The 21,040-nt window shown below is 48.3% G+C and overlaps 2 protein-coding genes and 1 long non-coding RNA gene across 7 annotated transcripts in view; 1 reads left to right on the top strand and 2 right to left on the bottom strand.

Moving 5' to 3' along the window:
* The window catches only part of LOC129528054 (uncharacterized), a 30,128-nt gene extending 27,192 nt beyond the window's left edge, over nt 1-2,936 (bottom strand). For both annotated transcript variants that reach the window (XR_010131780.1, XR_010131781.1), the window contains exon 1: nt 2,033-2,936. This is a non-coding gene — a long non-coding RNA (uncharacterized lncRNA). The remainder of the gene's footprint in view (nt 1-2,032) is intronic.
* A 5,707-nt stretch (nt 2,937-8,643) lies between these two features.
* Nucleotides 8,644-21,040, bottom strand: part of LOC115933170 (ciliogenesis and planar polarity effector 1-like) — a 57,861-nt gene continuing 45,464 nt past the window's right edge. For 3 of the 4 annotated variants that reach the window (XR_008673232.2, XR_008673233.2, XR_008673235.2), the window contains exons 9-11: nt 20,782-20,915; nt 20,436-20,582; nt 8,672-8,807 (exon numbers count right to left, since the gene is read on the bottom strand). Coding sequence is in view for 1 of the 4 variants with exons in the window: in XM_055367556.2 (XP_055223531.2) it covers nt 8,771-8,807; nt 20,782-20,915 (171 nt within the window). In the remaining 3 variants the exon portion in view is untranslated. Of the gene's footprint in view, nt 8,808-20,435; nt 20,583-20,781; nt 20,916-21,040 lie in introns of all 4 variants that reach the window. The other variant, XM_055367556.2, reaches the window with a different exon arrangement.
* LOC109023877 (putative POM121-like protein 1-like) lies at nt 15,642-18,611 on the top strand. The gene is given in 2 exon segments (XM_019013316.4): nt 15,642-18,030; nt 18,033-18,611. Coding segments are annotated over 2 exon segments (1,890 nt in total). The 5' UTR covers nt 15,642-16,179; the 3' UTR covers nt 18,072-18,611.

Here is a 21,040-nt window from a genome sequence, read left to right as displayed (position 1 = left end):
CGGAGTCTTGCTCTGTCGCCCAGGCTGGAGTGCAGTGGCACAATCTCGGCTCACTGCAACCTCCACCTCCCCAGTTCAAGCGATTCTCCTGCTTTAGCCTCCTGAGTAGCTGGGATTACAGGTACATGCCACCACACCCAGCTAATTTCTGTGTTTTCTTAGTAGAGACGGGGTTTCACCATGTTGGTCAGGCTGGACTTGAACTCTTGGCCTCGTGATCCACTCACCTCAGCCTCCCAAAGTGCTGGGATTACAGGCCTCGGCCACTGCACCCAGCCACAACTCATCTTAAATATTTTGTAGAGATGGGGTCCATGTTGTGCAGACTGGTCTCAAACTCCTGGGCTCAAGAGATCCTCTGACTTCGGTCTCCCAAAGGGCTAGCATTCCAGGTGTGAGCCACCACACCCAGCACTGCAGAGGTTCTATCAATGCTCACCTAGACCCTCTCGAGTTTCTTAAGAATTCAGAACTGGGGCTGGGCATGGTGGCTCATGCCTGTAATTCCAGCACTTTGGGAGGCCAAGGCAGGTGGATCGCTTGAGGTCAAAAGTTCAAGACCAGCCTGACCAACATGGTGAAACCTCATCTCTACTAAAAAAAAAAAAAAAAAAAAAATTAGGTGAGCATGGTGGTGCATGCTTGTAATCCAAGCTACTTGGGAGGCTGATGCAGGAGAACTGCTTGAACCTGGGAGGCGGAGGTAGCAGTGAGTCAAGATTGCACCACTACACTCCAGCCTGGGCGACAAGTGAAACTCCTCCTCAAAGGAGAAAGAATTCAGAGCTGGTTACCTTTTCAAAGAGAATGAACAAGGATGCATATCCGCAAACCATTTCCCCCTTCTTGACTAGTTTGCAGAAGTGTCATTCTGTAAGCACGATAAATTTAAGGGTGCAAACAGAACAGTGCAGTCCACTGAGGGTGGCTGTTCCCTGTGTGTCAACGGGAGTCCCAGGAGCTGTGACAAAAGAGTGTGAGCTGGCTGGGGAGGGGACAAGGGGCTGGATGGGGTTCAGGAATCCACATGAAAAAAAACCCACAAGACAAAGCAACATATCTTTGGTGAGAAGGACAAAAAATGAGATGGATAAACAAATGAGGACAGGCCAGGCATGGTGGCTCAGGCCTGTAATCCCAGGATTTTGGGACGCCGAAGCAGGCAAATCACTTGATGTCAGGAGCTCGAGACCAACCTGGCCAACATGGCAAAACCCCACCTCTACAAAAATACAAAAATTAGCTGGGCATGGTGGCGGGTGCCTGTAATCCCAGCTACTTGGGAGGTTGAGGCAGGACAATCGCTTGAGTCCAGGACGTGGAGGTTGCAGTGAGCTGAGATCACACCATTGCACTTCAGCCTGGGTGACAGAGTGAGACTCCATCTCAAAAAAAAAAAAAAAAAAAAGACAAAGTGAGTGATTAAACATGGCTCTAAGATCTCACCCATGCCCTCAATAGGTATTATTTAGCATGTGCTGTGTCAGCTATTGCAGAGTACCTGGGAAACAACAATAAATAGGACTCCTGTCTCCTGAGCCCACAGTCCGATCAAAGAGAGAGCCAAAGAAATAACAACGGTGCCTGGCGAGAATGCTGGGAGAGCCAGGTTCCGGCTGCAACAGGGCAGAGCATGGGGAAGGTTCCCTCCGCCTGGGGCAGGCAGGGTAAACCTCCCCACAGAAGGGACAGCTATGAGGAGACTCAGACGCCAAACAGGAATCTTTTCAGCCACGTGTCGTGACTCATGCCTGTATTCCCAGTACTTTGGGAGTTCAAGACAGGAGGTGAAGGTCAGCCTCATAGCGAGACTGCATCTCTACAAAATATTTTAAAACTAGGCTGCACATGCTGGTGCACGCCTGTAGTCCCAGCTACTCAGGAGGCTGAGGCAGGGGAATCGCTTCAGCCCAGGAGTTCGAGGCTGCAGTGAGCTATGATGACACCACCACACTCCAGCCTGGGCAACAGAACAAGACCCTGTCAGGAAAAAAATAAAAAATAAAAAAAAGGCTAGCACAGTGGATCACACCTGTTAATCCCAGCACTTTGGGAGGCCAAGGCAAAAAGATCAATTGAGTCCTGGAGTTTGAGACCAGCCTGGGCAACACAGCAAGACCCTATCTCTAAAAAAATAAAAAGAAAAGGATCTTTTAGTTGGTGATTATGGTGCCAACATGGGCATTCCAGGCAGAAAGAATAGCTCAAGCAAGAGCAGGAGAGCAAATGAGGGCAGTGGAAACAGATCAGTGGCCAGGAGTGAGAAGAGAAGAGGATGAAAACCCAGGAGAGAGCAGAGGACACTGAGTGTCCTGACTAGGGGTTAGGACTTTGTCCTATGGGCCTGGGGGAGCCAATGATAGGACTCAAAAATTTTGATTTGTGGCCGGGCACAGTGGCTCACACCTGTAATCCCAGCGCTTTGTGAGCCTGAGGCAGGAGGATCACTTGATCCCAGGAATTCAAGACCAGCCCGGGGAACACAACAAGGCCCCATCTCTACAAAAGTAAAAAAATTAGCCAGGCATGTTGGCCTGTGCCTATGGTCCCAGCTACTCAGGGGGCTGAGGTGGGAAGATCACTTGGGCCCAGGAGGTTAAGGCTGCAGTGAGCAGTGATCGCACCACCGCACTCCAGCTTGGGTGACAGAGAGAGAGGCGGTCTCAAAAACAAACAAAAATGTGGATTTGTTAGAAAGACCACTTGGGCACGGGTGATAGGAGGCTGTCTGGAAACAAGGCCAGTAAGGAGTCCACCTTTGAGGACCAAGCGAGTGGAGCAGAGGCCTGGCTGCTGGTGAGAAGGGAACATGGACAGGGTAGCGGGAGGTGAGCCCAAAGCTGAAGCGAGGGGAGCACTGCAGTGGGCGCAGGGCAGGGTGGGGGAGGCAAGTGGCATCTCTGCCCAGAGAGAATACACAAGCAGAAAGTACAACACCGCTTACCTGGTGAAACCCTACAAGCGTTTCCACTCCATACTCGCTCTGAATAATGGGATTGTGATGTCTTACACCAATTCTCAAACTGGGCGGCCAGCTGCAGCTGAATCAACTCCAGGTGCCCATAGTTGTGATACCAAGAGTAGTAGCTGTTCACACGGATCACATCCACATACAGAGCCTAGGACCAGAGCAGCAGAGCCCGTTCAGCAACCACAAGACCGCATGACTCAGTACTCACATGCTGTGGGGGCTCCTCTGACAGAGAAGGTAAGAAGGGGATGCAATCCCAGCACTCTGGGAGGCTGAGGCAGGAGGGTGGCTTGTGGCCAGGAGTTTGAGACCAGCCTGGGCAACACAGCAAGATCCCAGCTCTACAAAAAATAGTATCAAGAAAATTAGCACGGCACAGTGGCTCATGCCTGTAATCCCAGCACACTGGGAGGCCAAGGTGGGAGGATCACTTGAGCCCAGGAGTTTGAGACCAGCCTGGGCAACATCGTAGGACTCCATTTCTACAAAACAGAACAAAAAGCCTAGAACGGGAAGAGCTACCTCTCGGGGCTGAGAACATCCAACTGCACCAATTTAGATCCTGAAATTACCCTGCCCCACAAGCAAAAAACATGGTCACAAAGTGGCCCAAAGGAGGCAGGCCTGTGATTGCACACTGACGCTCATGACGTGTGCAGCTGGGAAGGGCTGTGAGAGGCAGAGCAGCTGCCAACACGCAGTCCTCAGCCAAAACCCAGGGCCCCCGCCACTGGAACTGACTCCTCTCCAGGCAGCACTCCCAGCACTGGGCATCCCCTCACCTTGCCCTGGAGAAGCGCTCCCACCCAAGGGGCCAATGCAGTCATTCTCGCAGATAATCTTTTTTCGCTTTGTTTGGAAGACAGAGTCTCGCTCTGTTGCCCAGGCTAGAATGGAGTGGCACAATAGTGCAACCTCTGCCTCCCACGATCAAGCGCAGGCGTGGTGGCATGTGCCTGTTATCCCAGCTACTTGGGAGGCTGAGGCAGGAGAATTGCTTGAACCTGGGAGGCGGAGGTTGCAGTGAGCTGAGACTGTGCCACTGCACTCCAGCCTGGGCAACAGAGCAAGACTCTATCTTTAAAAAAAAAAAAAAAAGAATGCTAGTATCAGCCAGGCACGGTGGCTCATGCCTGTAATCCCAGCACTTTAGGAGGCTAAGGCAGGAGGATCACTTGAGCTGAAGAGTTTGAGACTGGCCTGGGCAACATAGTGAGATCCCATCTCTACAAAAACATTTAAAATTAGCCGGGCACAGTGGTGTACACCCGGAGTCCCAGCTACTTGGAAGGCTGAGGCAAGAGGGTTGCTTAGGCCCAGGAATTCAAGGCTGCAGTGAGCTGTGATCACACCACTGCACTCCAGCCAGAGCAACAGAGTAAGACCTTGCCTTCACACACACAAACAACAAAAACAACAACAAAAAAACTCAGGTTCCAACCCTGGAGTTACTAAATCAGGATCTCAGAATGCAGAGATCTGGCATTTCAATAAAACTTCCCCTGGAGATTCTGATCAGCCAGGTTTGAGCCAGATGAACTCTAAGCTCACTTAAACCTTTGACATTTTATGAGTCTATTAAATCGAGTACAAAAAATGCTGAGTCCAAACTGAGCAAACAAATCCCATCTCCCTATGCCCAGCCTCCTTGGATTCAGAAAGCCACACTGCCTGGAGAGTAAGCAGAGAGAGAATTGTCATTAACCCAAAGACCATCTTTGAAAACAGACTGGCTGCGGCTGAGTGCGGTGGCACACGCCTGTAACCCCAGCCCTTTGGAAGGCCGAGGCAGGAGGATCACTTGAGCCCAGGAGTTCGAGACCAGCCTGGGCAACATGGCAAGACCCTGTCTCTATCTTTCTAAGTAAAACAAAATAAAAAGCTCAGACTGGCAGCACATGGTTCTTTCCAGCTGTTCCCATGAGCAGGCTTCAGGACAAGCCCAGGCAAAGGCAGGGAGAAATGGGGTGGGGACCCCCAGGCTCACCCCCTTGTCTGCTGCGTAGGTGGAGTTGGTCACAAAGGTCACAGGCTGGGAGGGGTCCAAGGCTTTGGTGTGAGCAATCACCATCCTGTCCACAAAAGAGAGAAGACACAGGTTCCGTCAGTCCGGGAAAGGCTCAGACACCCTCCTATCCTCTCTGTCCCATCTTCCCCTGCCAGAACACAACTGGGGGCCAGGCATGATGGCTCACATCTGTAATCCCAGCACTTCAGGAGGCTGAGGCAGGCAGATCACTGAGGTCAGGAGTTCAAGAACAGCCTGGCCAACATGGCAAAACCCCATTTCTACTAAATATACAAAAATTGGCCAGGCATAGTGGCACGCATCTGTAACTCCAGCTACTCGGGAGGCTGAGGCACAAGAATTGCTTGAACCCGGGAGGTGGAGGTTACAGTGAGCCGAAATCACACTACTGCACTCCAGCCTGGGCCACAGAGCAAGACCCTGCCCCAAAACAAACAAACAAACAAACAAACAAAAAAAGAAAGAAAGAAAGAAAAGAAAAGAAAAAAAAACAAAGCACAGAGCCGCTGCTTTCTTCCCTAACTTGAGATGTATTTTACATAAGGGCACGTTCCTCTAGTCCTAGACCGAGCTCTTTAACAACACTCTTTCTCCCCCACCCCTGAATCCAATTCCCCCAGAGGCGTAGCCACCCTGCCAGGTACACAGAGCTGAGGTCACTGGACTGAACACTGCCAAAAATGAGGTTCACTTCCTGAAATAGCTCTTGAACACAGGAGTGAATGGGCTGTGGATTCAGGTGGAATATTTATTAATGCATCAAGCAAACAGGTAGTGCGAGGTGGGAGGTAGGCATGGGGCTGGGTGCTAGGTGCTCAGTAATGACTCAAATCTAAGTCCACAGGTCCTGGGCAGTGGGAGTGGAGATGCATGCACAGAAAAACGGTGCAAGTGCCAGGCGAGGTGGTTCACGCCTAGAACCCCAGCACTTTGGGAGGCTTACTTGAGACCAGGCGCTTGAGACCAGCCTGGGCAACATAGCAAGACCTTGTTTCTACAACAAATTTAAAAATTAGGGCCGGGCATGGTGGCTCAAGCCTGTGAGCACTTTGGGAGGCCAAGGCAGGTGGATCACGAGCTCAAGAGTTGGCCAGCTCAAGAGCCTGGCCAACATGGTGAAACCCCATCTCAACAAAAAATTAAGAAGAAAACTAGCTGGGCATGGTGGCGTGAGCCTGTAATCCCAGCTACTCGGGAGGGTGAGGCAGGAGAACTGTTTGTACCCAGGAGGTAGAGGATGCAGTGAGCCAAGATCGCAACACTGCTCTCCAGCCTGGGAGACAGAGCAAGACTCTGACTCGTGGGGAAAAAAAATATTAAAATTTAGCCTGGCAAGGCAGCGCATGTCTGTGGTCCCAGCTATTTGGGAGGCTGAGTGGGGAGGATCGCTTAAGCCCAGGAGGTCGAGATGGCAACGAGCTATGATTGCACCACTGCACTCCAGCCTGGGCAACAGAGTGAGACCCTGACTCTGAAAAACAAACAATGAAAGAAATGTTGCGAATGGAAATGACAAGTGGTGGCAGGAATTGGGCACTCTATGAGACCGTACAGACACATCCCCGATTGGAGAGTCAGGGACAGGCTCTTAGAAGAAATGGCCTTTATGCTGAGTCAAGTTAACCAGGAGGGATGAAGGGAAGAGGCTCCCAACAGAGGGACCAGTCCGTGCTCAGAGCTCCCAGCATCTGCCCAAGGCCTCCACAGAACAGACTGTTGTGTTTTTGTTTTGTTTTGTTTTTTTGAGATACAGAGTCTCATTCTGTAACCCAGGCTGGAATGCAGTGGCATTATCTCAGCTCATTGCAATCTCTGCCTCCTGGTTCACCTGAGGCGATTCTCCTGCCTCAGCCTACCTAGTAGCTGGGATTACAGACGTCCACCACCATGCCCAGCTAATTTTTGTATTTTTAGTAGAGACAGGATTCACTACCTGTTGACCAGGCTGGTCTCGAACTCCTGACCTCAGGTGATCCACCCACCTCAGCCTCCCAAACTGCTGGGATTACAGGCGTGACCCACCGCATCTGGCCTAGACTGTTTTGAAGCTGGTTTTCTTCTTCTTTCCTCAGTTCTTTTCTTTTACATCTTCCCCCCATCATTGCTCTGCCCATCCGAAGGCTGTGGCTGGCACAGGACAGAACAGAACCTCCTAGCCTCAAGTTCCAAACCCACACTCTCCAATAGCCAGGCTCTCAGATGGGAAGCTTCAAAGCCTTGTGACAGCCTGGCTGAACCTCTTCAGCCTGGGCGCTCCCTCCATTTCCTGCCCCGGAAACAGGCATCTCCTCTGGCCACCTCCCAAAGCCTGTCTGGAAGCCTCAGGCACCCGCTCCTGGAAGCCTGTACGATTCACAACAAAGGGCCTGTCCACCCAGTCGTGCTGAGCACACCCCTATTCCCCCGAGCTCTGAATTGTCCTTTGCCCAGGCTAGGACAACATCTCAGAGCCTTCTGCCTGCTGCAGACTCGGCTCAGCCCAAATCACTCCATGAAATTGGGGTGTGGCATCTGCCTCAAGCAGCATTTCTACAACCTCTGCTGCCTCTACCGCAAATGAAAGTGGCTCTCACCCACTGGCTCTCGGTGACGGGCACAGTGCGGAGCCCCACAGGGAGTGTGTAGAAGTCAAAGGCCCCAGTGACTTCTGTGCAGTCAGCCGCACCTATGACAGCCAAAGCGCCAGGTGTGAGCGCCCCGACACCCTGAGCCCCATCTGGCCTGCCCTACAGCAGGAAGACCCCTCGTGCATGCACCCCAGAAGTCGCCTCTGGGCCTGCAGAGAAGTAGCAATCAGAGGCTCTGCCCTTCACTGGCTGACCCTGGGACCTGCCCTTCAAAATAGGCCTTCTCCTTGACCAGACGAGGTGGCTCATGCCTGGAATCCCTACACTTTGGGAGGCTAAGGCAGGAGGATCACCTGAGTCCAGGAGTTCAAGAACAGCCTGGGCAACCTAGTAAGACCCCAACTCTATAAAAAGGATTTTTTTTTTGAGACAGTCTCACTCTGTCACCCAGGATAGAGTGCAGTGGCATGATCTCAATTCACCGCAGCCCCTGCCTCCTGGGTTCAAGCAATTCCCCTGCCTCAGCCTCCCGAGTAGCTGGGATTACAGACGTGCACAATCATGCCCTGCAAATTTTCACATTTTAGTACAGACGGGGTTTCACCATGTTGGCCAGGCTGGTCTCCAACTCCTGGCCTAAAGTGATCTGCCTGCGTCAGCCTCCTGAAGTGCTGGGATTACAGGCGTGAGCCACCATGCCCGGCCTACAAAAAAAATTTTTTTAATTAGCCAGGCATGGTGGCATGTGCCTGTAGCCCCAGCTACTCATGAGGCCAAGGTAGGAGGATTGCAGCTCAAAGCTGCAGTGAGCTGTGATCAGGCCATTGCATTCCAGCCTGGGTGACAGAGTGAGACCATCACAAATAAATAAATAAATAAATAAATAAATAAATAAATAAATAAAAAATCTGGGCCTCCCAGCAAGGGTGGGAAACATCAGAAAGCTCAGAGGACCACACCTGCCCGTTCACCTGTCCTGGGCTCCTGCTGAAGCCAGGGCTACCAGATGGGGGCAAAAGACCTCCCTTAATCAAGTCCCAAACCACCATTACCTCCCACGAGTACAGGTAGGCGGGGTGTTCGTGCATCAGGTACGGCCACCAGAGGTTGGCACCCAGCACCTTCAGCTGGCCCTGGGTCCCAGCCTGGTTGTCCACGACTTTGTTTTCTGCATTCAAAAGACACACTTCCAACTTGAACTGGTTACTGCACTTGACGGAGATCTGGTAATTCACCAGCCCTGCAGGAGGCAAGAGAGACCAGGGCTTAGGGAGGGACATGACCTGGGTCACACAAACGGGAATGCCCCACAATGACCACTCCCAGGCACTCTCATTTGCTTCTGTTGCTTTTGTTTTTTTTTTTTTTTTTTTTTTTGAGATAGAATCTCGCTCTGTCACCCAGGCTGGAGTGCAGTGGCATGATCTGGACTCACTGAAACCTCTGCCTCCCAGGTTCAAGTGATTGTCCTGCCTCAGCCTCTGGAATAGCTGGGATTACAGGCACCTGCCACCACATCCAGCTAATTTTTGTATTGTTAGTAGAGACCGGGTTTCACCACATTAGCCAGGATGGTCTTGATCTCCTGACCTCGTGATCCACCTGCCTCAGCCTCCCAAAGTGCTGGGATTACAGGCTTGAGCCACCGTGCCCGGCCCTGAACCAATGCGCCCGGCCCACTTTTTTTAATTTTTTTTTTTTTTTTTTTTTTCAGATGGAGTCTCACTCTGTCACCCAGGCTGGAGTGTAGTGCTGAGATCCTGACTCACTGCAACCTCCACCTCTGGAGTTCAGGTGATTCTCCTGCCTCAGCCTTCCGAGTACCTGGGAATACAGGAATGCACCACCATGCCCGGCGAATTTTTGTATTTTTAGTAGAGACGGAGTTTTGCCATGTTGGCCAGGCTGGTCTCGAACTCCTGAACTCAGGTGATCCACCCGCCTCAGTCTCCCAATAGATTAGATATATTATTGATGAATTGCTTCCTTTAACACCCTATTCATTGAATTTTCCAGTAAACCACAATTACTAATTACTCCTGAAATCAGAAAAGAGGTTAAAAAGATTTTATAACAGTATCCTATGAAATCTACTACTTTCAAGTAATAGTAGTTGAATTACCAAAACCCATCACTCAAGCCAATGACTACAATTAAGATATCAGTAACATTTCCTAGATAAATAAAGTCAATTAATTATATTTGCATCTGGGAAATAGAGAAAGTACATATAAGCCATGATTTTGAAGTCAAAAGAGAGAGAATATTTGGCAAGGAGGGGTGAGTTATAGTATGTAATTATAACATATAGTAGTTTTTTGTATGCCGGTAACTAATTTTAATTTCCTACACTTTTATGTAGATTTCTGCTATTCTTGTCCTATTTTCCTAAACATCTTTCTATATGGATGACTACATAAGTCTGAGAATACCAAAAGAGACAGACACAGAACCAATCGGATTCCTTTCTTCTGGAAGCTTCTGCACAGCAAAAGAAACTCTCAACAGAGTGAACAGACAACCTACAGAATAGGAGAAAATTTTTGCAACAATGCATGTGACAAAGATCTAATGTCCAACACTGATAAGGAACTTAAACAAATTTACAAGAAAAAAAAAATCTCATTAGAAAGTGGGCAAAGGACATAAACAGACACTTCAAAAGAAGACACACATGCGGCCAACAAGCATATGAAAAAAAGCTCAATATCACTGATCATTAGAGAAATGCAAATCAAAACCACAGTGGCATACCATCTCACACCAGTCAGAATGGTTATTATTAAAAAGTCAAGGCCGGGCATGGTGGCTCACGCCTATAATCCCAGCACTTTAGGAGGCCAAGGCAGGCAGATCGCATGAGGTCAGGAGTTCCAGACCAGCCTGGACAACCTGGCGAAACCCCGTCTCTACTAAAAATACAAAAATTAGCCCAGCGTGGTGGCGGGCGCCTGTAATCCCAGCTATTCAGGATGCTGAGGCAGGAGAATCGCTTGAACCCGGGAGGCAGAGGTTGTAGTGAGCCGAGATCATGCCACTGCACTCTCCAGCTTAGGTGACAGAGCGAGACTCTGTCTCAAAAAAAAAAAAATATTTGAATTTTGTTTAAATCGCTAACACATACTGGGCATTTAATAACAAAAAAAAGGACATGAGATTGTGATCCTTATGAGGGTTTGAGAGGCATTTCACTAGGGTTCAACATAGAGCAGTCTGATACATACTGTAATAATTTAATCCAATGGCTCATCTACAGCACCTAAAAAGATTACAGCAGATTCTCATTATTCAGTGTAGTTACGGTCTAGAAAGTTCCATGAACAAATAAAAAGTTAGGTTTCAGCAAGCTACTGGTCACATTTTTGTAAGCTTACCAACACCTACTTTTGTTGTATGTGTGCTTATTTAATATATATTGTTGGCCAGGCACAGTGGCTAACGCCTGTAATCCCAGCACTTTGGAAAGCCAAGGCGGGCAGATCATTTAAGGTCTGGAGTTCGAGACCAGCCTGGCCAACGTGGTGAAACCCCGTCTCTACTAAAACTACAAAAAAAAAAAAAAAAAAAATTAGCCAGGCATGGTGGCGCATGCCTGTAGTCTTAGCTACCTGGGAGGCTAAGGCAGGGGAATCGCTTGAACCCAGGAGGCAGAGGTTGCAGTGAGCCAAGACTGCACCACTGCACTCCAGCCTGAGCAACAGAGTGAGACTCTATCTCAAAAATAATAATAATTAATTAAATGAAGAATAAATAAATAATATACATTGTTCATTCATTAACATTGAACTCACAGCCAATGGCACTACAGCACTCACGCCTGAGTGGAGTTTATTTAATGCATGTATTTTCTCTGTAAGGCACATCACAGACTTCTTGGACTTGTGAATGCTAAGCAGCACTTCAGCACTATGCTTGGGGGTTAATTTAAACGGCAAAACAACCAACAAACGGTACAAAAATAGGAAAAGCATGGCATTAAATAGACCACAAAAAGGATACCTGACTATTGTATGAGAGCTGAAAAAGAAGGCAGAATATCATCGTGTTCAAACTCAAATTCTTTGACACTCTATGCAAACACATGACTATGAAAGTGCTGCGAGTACTGATGTGGGGGTTACAAAAAATAGTAGGTGAGTTCACAAATACAAAAGCTGAAAGCAAGGAGGATCGACTGTATTTTCGTAGACAATCTAATCTCATAGACGATTTCAATTCAGACAAAAATCATGAGAATTACCGTATTACAAAAGGGCACTAGACAGGGGGAAAAGAGTAAAAATCAGAATTAAAACAAAGGTTCAAAATTCTGCATCAACCATATCCAGTTACACTTTAATATGTTTGTGGCAGACTACATTATTGTTCCCAACTCATCACCCCTCCCTACATCTACAACCTTTCCCCAAGACAATGCAGTTCCTCCTGCTAGAGATCAGGTATATTTATCTATACTATCAATGTTAGCCATGGACAAGGTATGTGCTTTGGCTGACTGAATGTTAGTGGACATGATAGAAGCAATGGCTTAAAATGTACTTCCAGAACTGGAGTTTCCTTGTGATTCTATCACTGTGACAAAAACACATTCTCAGGTAGTCCACTGATCCAAGGGGGAACAAACACACAGAAAACATACCTAGACTCTATCTGCAGCTTGCAGCCTCACCAAGCCAAGAACAGTCAACTCACAGATATGTTAGCAAAAATAAATGTTTTTCGTACCTTAAGTTTTATATAATTATTGACCTATAGTTAACTGATATACAATATACATTAATCTTAAAATATCATTATCCCATTAAAAATATTTACATTAAAAACTGAGACCACTTTCTTTCCTCCTTTTTTTTTTTTTTTTTTTAAATTAAGACACAGGGTGTCTCAATGTTGCCCAAGCTGGAGTTCAGTGGCTAGTGGCTATTCACAAGAACGATCATCGCACATTACCTCAAACTCCTGGGATCAAGCAATCCTCCTGCCTCAGCTTTCCAAGTAGCTGGGACTATAAGTGTGTACCACAGCATGTCAGCTCTCTCTCTCCTTCTTGACCTAAAGCCTAGCATAAAATTAGCTAAGTAGAATGTTTCCAAAGATGCCTGCATCAGTATCTCCCATCCCACATAATTTCTGTTTGATTTTGCCATTCACCCATAAAATGGTGGGATCTACCTCTCCTCCTTGCAAATTTCAGCTGGCCCTCTGATCCTGTCTAAGATCTGAAGCCAGATATTAAGGTACTTCATTAATTTCCATGTTTGTCCTCTATGCAACCTAGCAATCAAGCAAGAAGTCAAAACATACCGATAGAGTTTGGATGGGTCCCCACCCAAATCTCACCTTGCATTGTAATAATTCCCACGTGTCAAGGGTGGGGCCAGGTGCAGATAACTGAATCATGGGGATGGTTCCCCCCATACTGTTCTCGTGGTAGTGAATAAGTCTCATGAGATCTGATGGTTTTATAAATGGGAGTTCTCCTGCACATGCTCTCCCCTGCCTGCCACTATGTGAGACATGCTTTTGCACCTCCTTGCCTTCCACCGTGATTGTGAGGCCTCCCCAGCCATACAGAACTGTGAGTCAATTCAACCTCTTTCCTTTATAAATTACCCAGTCTCAGGTATGTCTTTATTTGCAGTGTGAGAACAGACTAATACAATAAGTTGATACCAGTAGAGTGGGGTGCTGCTGTAAAGATACCCGAAAATGCGGAAGCAACTTTGGAAATGGGTAACAGGGAGAGGCTGGAACACTTTGGAAGGCTCAGAAGAGGATAGGAAAATGTGGGAAAGTTTGGAACTTCCTAGAGACTTGTTGAATGGCTTTGACCAAAATGTTAATAGTGATATGGATGACAAGGTCCAGGCGGAGGTGGTCTCAGAGGGAGATGAGGAATTTGTTGGGAAATGGAGTAAAGTCACTCTTACTATGCAAAGACACTGCAGGCATTGTGCACCTGTATTAGAAACGGGCATAAGATAGGCGGGAAAGAGGGAAAATAAGAATTTTTTTCTAGAGTTCCCTAGAGATCTGTGGAACTTTGAACTTGAGAGAGATGATTTAAGGTATCTGACAGAAGAAATTTCTAAGCAGCAAAGCATTCGAGAGGAAGCAGAGCATAAAAGTTCAGAAAATTTGTAGCCTGATGATGCAACAGAAAAGAAAAATCTATTTTCTCAGGAGACTGGGTTGTAGAAATTTGCATAAGTAATGAGGAGCCAAATGTTAATCACCAAGACAATGGGGCAAACGTCTCCAGGGCATGTTAGAGACCCTCACAGCAGACCCTCCCATCACAGGCCAGGAGGCTTAGAAGGAAAAATGGTTTTGTGGGTCCAGAACCCCCTGCTGTGTGCAACCTAGGAACTTGGTGCCCTGCATCCCAGCTGCTCCTGCCATAGGTAAAAGGGGCCAAGGTACACCTCAGGCCATGGCTTCAGAGGGTGCAAGTTCCAAGCCTTTCAGGTTCTAGGTGGTGTTAAGCCTGCAGATGCTCCGAAGTCAAGAATTAAGGTTCATGAACCTCCGCCTAGATTTCGGAAGATGTATGAAAATGCCTGGAAATCCAGGCAAAAGTTTGCTGCGGGGGGGGGGAAGGGGGGAGGGGGAGGGGGAGGGGGGAGGGGGAGGGGGAGGGGGGAGGGGGAGGGGGGAGGGGGAGGGGGGAGGGGGAGGGGGGAGGGGGAGGGGGGAGGGGGGCCCTCATGGATAACCTCTGGTAGGGCAGTGTCAAAGGGAAATTATGGGGTTGGAGCCCCCACACAGAGTTCCCACTGGGGTACTGCCAAGCAGAGCTGTGAGAAAAGGGCCATCATCCTCCAGACCCCAGAATGGTAGATCCACTGACAGCTTGCACTGTGTGCCTGGAAAAGCTGCACACACTCAATGCAGCCAGAAGGGGGGCTGTACCCTGCAAAGCCACAGGGGCGGGGCTGCCCAAGACCCTGGGAACCCACTTCTTGCATCACCTAGATGTGATACATGGAGTCAAAGGAGGTCATTTTGGAGCTTTAAGATTTGCCTGCTGGGTTTTGGACTTGCATGGGGCCTGTAGCTCTTTCGCTTTGGCCAATTTCTCCCATTTGAAACGAGTGTATTTACCCAATGCCTGTATCCCTGTGTATCTAGAAAATAACTAACTTGCTTTTGATTTTGCAGGCTCATAGGTGGAAGGGACTTGCCTTGTCTCAGATGAGACTTTGGACTATGGAATTTTGAGTTAATGCTGAAATAAGAGTTTGGGGGACTTTGGGGAAGGCATGATTGCTTTTGAAATGTGAGGACATGAGATTTGGGAGGGGCCGGGGAAGAATTATATGGTTTGGCTCTGTCCCCACCCAGATCTCATCTGGAATTGTAACAATTGCCATGTGTCGAGGGTGGGGCCAGGTGGAGATAATTGAATCATGGAGGCAGTTTCCCCCATGCTGTTCTCATGGTAGTGAATAAGTCTCATGAGATCTGACGGTTTTATCAATGGGAGTTCCCCTGCACATGCTCTCTCCTGCCCACCATGTCTGACTAAATTTTGTATTTTTACTAGAGACGGGGTTTCACTATGTTGGCCAGGCTGGTCTCCAACTCCTGATCTCGTGATCCGTCCACCCCGACCTCCCAAAGTGCTAGGATTATAGGCAGAAGCCACCACACCCAGCCTCTTTTTTTTCTTTTTCTTTTTTTTTATCTGGAGACTGAGTTTTGCACTTGTTGCCCAGGCTGGAGTGCCATGGTGCGATCTCAGCTCACTGCAGTCTCCACCTCAGCAGGAGAGCAGGAATCTTCAGTGATCCACGGGCAGATCTGCAGCCATCGTGGGCACCTGCTCCTCCCGCGACCTTTGTGCCCGCGTCTCTCCCTCCAGTACCTATTGCACGACCCCCCACGTCCGCCTCCTGCCATTGCCAGCAAGTGCCTTGTGCGGGTACCTGGCTGTGCTTATTAATCCATTATGGTCGCTCTGTCACTGGTACCATTATGTGCTCACGTGCCCACTCCCTCAGGTTTAGAAGGCGCGTTGCCCGGCAACAGAAGAGTCTGCTGGCTTAGCCTTTGGCCGAGTTGGCAGCTGGATGAGGACGCTCAGAGCCCAGCTCTCGAGAGTTCAAGCATCCGACGGTTCCCCACTGCTCCCAGGAGCGGTTACCCGGGCACTCTGTGCCCCTCATTCCTTTTTGGGCCAAGGCCGAGGACCTGCGAGTAGGCCTCAGTTGCCTGGAGCCCCTTCAGCCCATCCCCCAGTTCACTTTGCTTGTGGGATCTCCCCGTTGCTCCTGCCCCTGGACTGAGTGGCAGGCCATCCTACAAGCACCCGGACACTCGACATCAGTGGCATCAAGACAACTCTAAGAAGCTTTTCCCTGATCCTGCAAGACCTGTGTTCCATCCTGGTGATTCTGCCTTCAATTTCACTGCACAGGTACCACAGTAAGCCAGTGCTGTGTGCTCCAAGTTCCAGGAAATCCCCCAGCTCAGCCACTACACTGAGCACAAGGACTCCGTGGGGCCCAGGAGCAGGTAGTCACCCCTTTGGGGTCCACAACACTCAGCTGTGCCCAGACTTGTGTCCAGGGAAGATAGTGTTGAGGGCCCTCAAGGAGAGTGGGACAGGGATGCCTGAGCAGGACAAGGACCCCAGAGTCCAAGAAAATCCTGATGATCAGAGAACGGTCCCCGAGGTCACCGGGGATGCACGGTCTGCATTTCGGCCCCTGCGGGACAATGGAGGCCTCTCTCCCTTTATGCTCAGGCCCAGGCCTCAGCAGACAGACCTCCATGCCCAGAGCTCACAAATCAGATATAATCAGACATCCCAGACCTCCTGGAGGAGCTCGAGCAACAAACGAAATGCCATCTCCAGCTCCTACAGCTCCACGGGAGGCTTGCCGGGGCTAAAGCAGAGGAGGGGGCCAGCCTCATCCCGCTGCCAGCTGACCCTCAGTTACCCAAAGAAAGTGAGTGAGGACAGGCCTCAGGCTGTCTCTTCGGGTCACACACGGTGTGAGAAGGTGGCAGATACAGCACCAGGGCAGACACTCGCCCCAAGGGGTGGCTCCCCCAGATCCCAGGACTCTAGGCCCCGTAGACGCAAGATTCCCCTGCTGCCACGCAGGCGAGGGGAGCCTTTGATGCTGCCACCTCCCTTAGAGCTGGGGTATCGGGTCATGGCTGAAGACTTGCACCTGGAAAAAGAGGCGGCATTTCAGCGAATCAACAGTGCACCGCACGTTGAGGACAAGGCCATCTCGGACTGCAGACCCTCACGGCCTTCCCACACTTTGTCCTCACTTGCAACAGGGGCTTCGGGTGGGCCTCCCGTTTCTAAAGCACCCACTATGGATGCACAGCAGGACAGACCCAAGTCCCAAGACTGCCTGGGCCTAGTGGCCCCCCTAGCATCTGCTGCAGAGGTCCCCTCTACAGCGCCCGTGTCTGGGAAGAAGCACAGACCAGGAGGACCCCTGTTCTCCTCCTCAGATCCCCTTCCTGCCACCTCTACCCACTACGGGGACTCAGCCCAGGTCACCTCGCTGATTTCTGCCCCCTTCACAGCTGCAAGCAGGGATGCCGGCATGAGAAGAACAAGGCCTGGCACGTCGGCTCCTGCAGCTGCCGCAGCAGCCCCTCCCCCCTCCACATGGATCGCCAGGGTGAGGTTACTAAATGCAGTGGATGGAAGCCCCTCATATTTCTGGGCCTCAGCCACAGCTGCAGCAGGTGCCCGGAGGTCAGAAGTGAGATATAAGCAGAGATCCCAGACCTCCCGGACCAGATCGTGCCGCAAACGAAATGCCAGCTCGAGCTCCCACAGCTCTACGGAAGGCCTCCCGGAACTAACGCGGAGGAGGGGGCCAGCCTCATCCCGCTGCCAGCTGGCACACAGTTCCTCAAAGACAGTGATTGAGGACGGACCTCAGGATGTCTCTTCGGGTCACAACCGCTATGAAAAGAAGGCAGATACAGCACCAGGGCAGACACTCGCCCCAAGGGGTGGCTCCCCCAGATCCCAGGCCTCTAGGCCCCGCATCGACAGTGCACCGCACGTTGAGGACAAGGCCATCTCGGACTGCAGACCCTCACGGCCTTCCCACACTTTGTCCTCACTTGCAACAGGGGCTTCGGGTGGGCCTCCCGTTTCTAAAGCATCCACTATGGATGCACAGCAGGACAGACCCAAGTCCCAAGACTGCCTGGGCCTAGTGGCCCCCCTAGCATCTGCTGCAGAGGTCCCCTCTACAGCTCCCGTGTCTGGGAAGAAGCACAGACCAGCAGGACCCCTGTTCTCCTCCTCAGATCCCCTTCCTGCCACCTCTTCCCACTCCCGGGACTCAGCCCAGGTCACCTCGCTGATTCCTGCCCCCTTCACACCTGCAAGCAGGGATGCCGGCATGAGAAGAATGTTTTGTGTTCGAAATTGTTTGAGGGGTTTGGGTTTATTTTTGTTGGTTTTTTTTTGTTTGTTTGTTTTGCTTACATGGGCATCCTTCAGCTTTTAATAATCTGAAAAATTCTATTTACCCATTGTCAATGTGTATAAATTAATCTGAGTCAATTTTATACAATAAGACGTGAACTTTTATGCATGAAACAATAACTTAACAAAAAATGTACCGGAAGAAGAATGTTCATTACAAATATAGGAAACATAAATATTACCCAATATTGGCAAGCACTAAAATGTTCAGAAATATAAGTCTATTACAGTTATAGCTCTCTCAAGCAAAAAAATAGCAGAGAAAAACTTAGTTTACCTTAGGGGCTATTTATTTACTTAGAGATTTGTTAAAAGGTCAAATGGGGTCACACTGAATACGAAGAAGAGCTGTTCACCCAGGCCTCACTAAGAACTCTTCTTCATTCGGTAGCTATATAGTAATATGACAACTGCTCCTACGACCCAAAGAGGAACTACAGCAACTACTCTTTAGCATCTGTTGCTCCCAACTCTGCTTTCCAATTATATGACTCAAGCATTCTGGCTCCGTTAACTATTACTGCTGTTACTCCCAATTAAACTCCCTCTAAAAAATAAAGATTTTTAAAGCTGTAATTTAAGCTCTCTGCTGCCTCATGACTTCAGTTCCATCAGAGTTATGCATTGTTTCCTCTGTACATCTTTGCTCTGCTTCCATTGCTAATTCCCTAGTAAAGTGTTGTATATTCAAAGTTCCAAAGAAACAGAATATCCAAGACATCACCAATCGTCCAAAACACAGTGTAGGAGGCCACAGTTAAGAGAAGCAAGACCATTAGCTCTTTTTATAGGCTGGAGAACAACAGGATGCTTTGGTCCTGTATCAGCAGGATGCTTTTCGGGTAGATCCTACTGCCACCCTAGCTATGGGCACATGTCAGAGTCCCATGTAATAAAGGAGACAAAAGGAAACCACCACGAGTATAAACTAAGAAAAGTACTCCAAGGTTTCTAAGAATGGAGCTGTAGAACTCACTTTGCCCCATTTGTTACTTCTCCACGGTACTTACCACCACCTATTATATATATTTTGTTTATAGTCAGTCTTCCCTCATTAGAATGAAAGTTCCGTGAGGATAGGACTATACAGTCAGCCCTCAGTATCCATGGGGGACTAGTTTCAGGATCTCCTGAGGATAACAAAGGATACTCAAGTCCCTGATATAAAATGACATAGTATTTGCACATCACCTTTGCACATCCTCCCATATACTTCATATCAACTCTAGATCACTCATAATATCCAATGTAAATGTCACGCAAATAGTTATCGTACTATATTGTGTAAGGAATAAGGACAAGAAAAAAGTCTGTACATGTTCAGTACAGACGCAATTTTTTCCCCCAATATTTCCAATCCTTGGTTGGCTTCATAAACAGATGTAGAACCCAGGAATAAGTTCTGGTGTCCTATTGCATAGTAGGATGAGTATAGTTAACAATAACATATTATATATTTGAAAATAGCCAGAAGAGTAGATTTTGAATTTTCTCCCTACAGAAAAATCATCATGCAAATTACCCTGATTTGATCATTACACATTGAGTACATGTATTAAAACATCGCATTGTACCCCATACATATGTACAATTATTATGTGTCAATAAAAATTTAATGTCAATATGTGAAATAAAATGAAAAAATAAAAATTTTTAAAGCTGTAATTATCTCCATCTGGTAGGAATATATATAATCTGAAATAAAAAATATATTTGTAATTGTTAGGACAAAATAGATTATAGATTATTTTAAGTTTGCAACTTATAAATTACAAAATTGTCACAGAACCTGAAAAATTATTGGTATTGTTAAATATTTAAAAAGCTGTCCTTGGAGAGAAAGAAACCTATCAGATTTACATCAACAAGTGCAATATATCAGCCTATTACCATCTGCTACAGACTGCATGTTTGTGTTCCCTCAAAATTCATATGATAGGCCGGGCGCGGTGGCTCATGCCTGCAATCCCAGCACTTTGGGAGGCCGAGGCGGGTGGATCACGAGGTCAGGAGATCGAGATCATCCTGGGTAACATGGTAAAACCCCGTCTCTACTAAAAATACAAAAAATTAGCCGGGCGCAGCGGCGGGCGCCTTAGTCCCAGCTACTGAGGAGGCTGAGGCAGGAGAATGGCATGAACCCAGGAGGCGGAGCTTGTAGAGAGCCGAGATTGTGCCACTGCACTCCAGCCTGGGTGACAGACAGAGCGAGACTCTGTCTCAAAAAAAAAAAAAAAAAATTCATATGATAAAGCCCTAACCCCCAAGGTGAGGATATTGGGAGGCGTGGCCTTTAGGAGAGAATTAGGTTTAGATGAGGTCATGAGAATAGAGCCCCTATGGTGGCATTACTTCCTTTATAAGAAGAGACACTAGAGCTGCTTTTCTCCCTACCATGTGAGGATACTGAGAGAAGATGGCCATTTCCAACGGGCTTTTGCCATGTTGTCCATTCTGGTCTCAAACTCCAGGCCTCAGGTGATCCGCCTGCCTCGGCTTTCTAAAGTTCTGGAATTACAAGTGTGAGCCACCGCGCCCAGCCTAAAATATAAGTTTATGAAACAAAAGAAATGTAAGGCTCATTTTACTTCATTTACATTATGAAGGCAGTATACAGTCATATAAATGTAATGTATTTTGATACAAATCATTGTAGATGGGATTCCAAAGCCAACAGCACTGTCTTCCAATGTGAAGATATTAAGTCAAATATGAAGATATTAAGTAAGTGAATACATACCACTCACAGGGCTGAAGGGATTGAAATGCCTTAAAAGAAGCATCCATTCCAGCAAAATCCCAAAACTTAACATCATAGTCATATCCACCTGTCACCAAACGGGCACCTGAGGCATCCAGATCCAAAGCAGACACCTGGTTTTAAAAAAATAAAATAAAATGACTAGAGCAAAATGACATATGGTCAATTATAACCTCCCATTTCTGTTCTTTAATCCCACCCCCTATGTTATAGGACTTGGAAGCACAAACCACCAACT

This window comes from Gorilla gorilla, chromosome 19 (assembly GCF_029281585.2).
Source record: "Gorilla gorilla gorilla isolate KB3781 chromosome 19, NHGRI_mGorGor1-v2.1_pri, whole genome shotgun sequence".
NCBI lineage: Eukaryota > Metazoa > Chordata > Mammalia > Primates > Hominidae > Gorilla > Gorilla gorilla.
The sequence above is the reverse complement of the archived record's forward strand: the minus strand, read 5'-3'. Positions and strand labels throughout refer to the sequence as shown.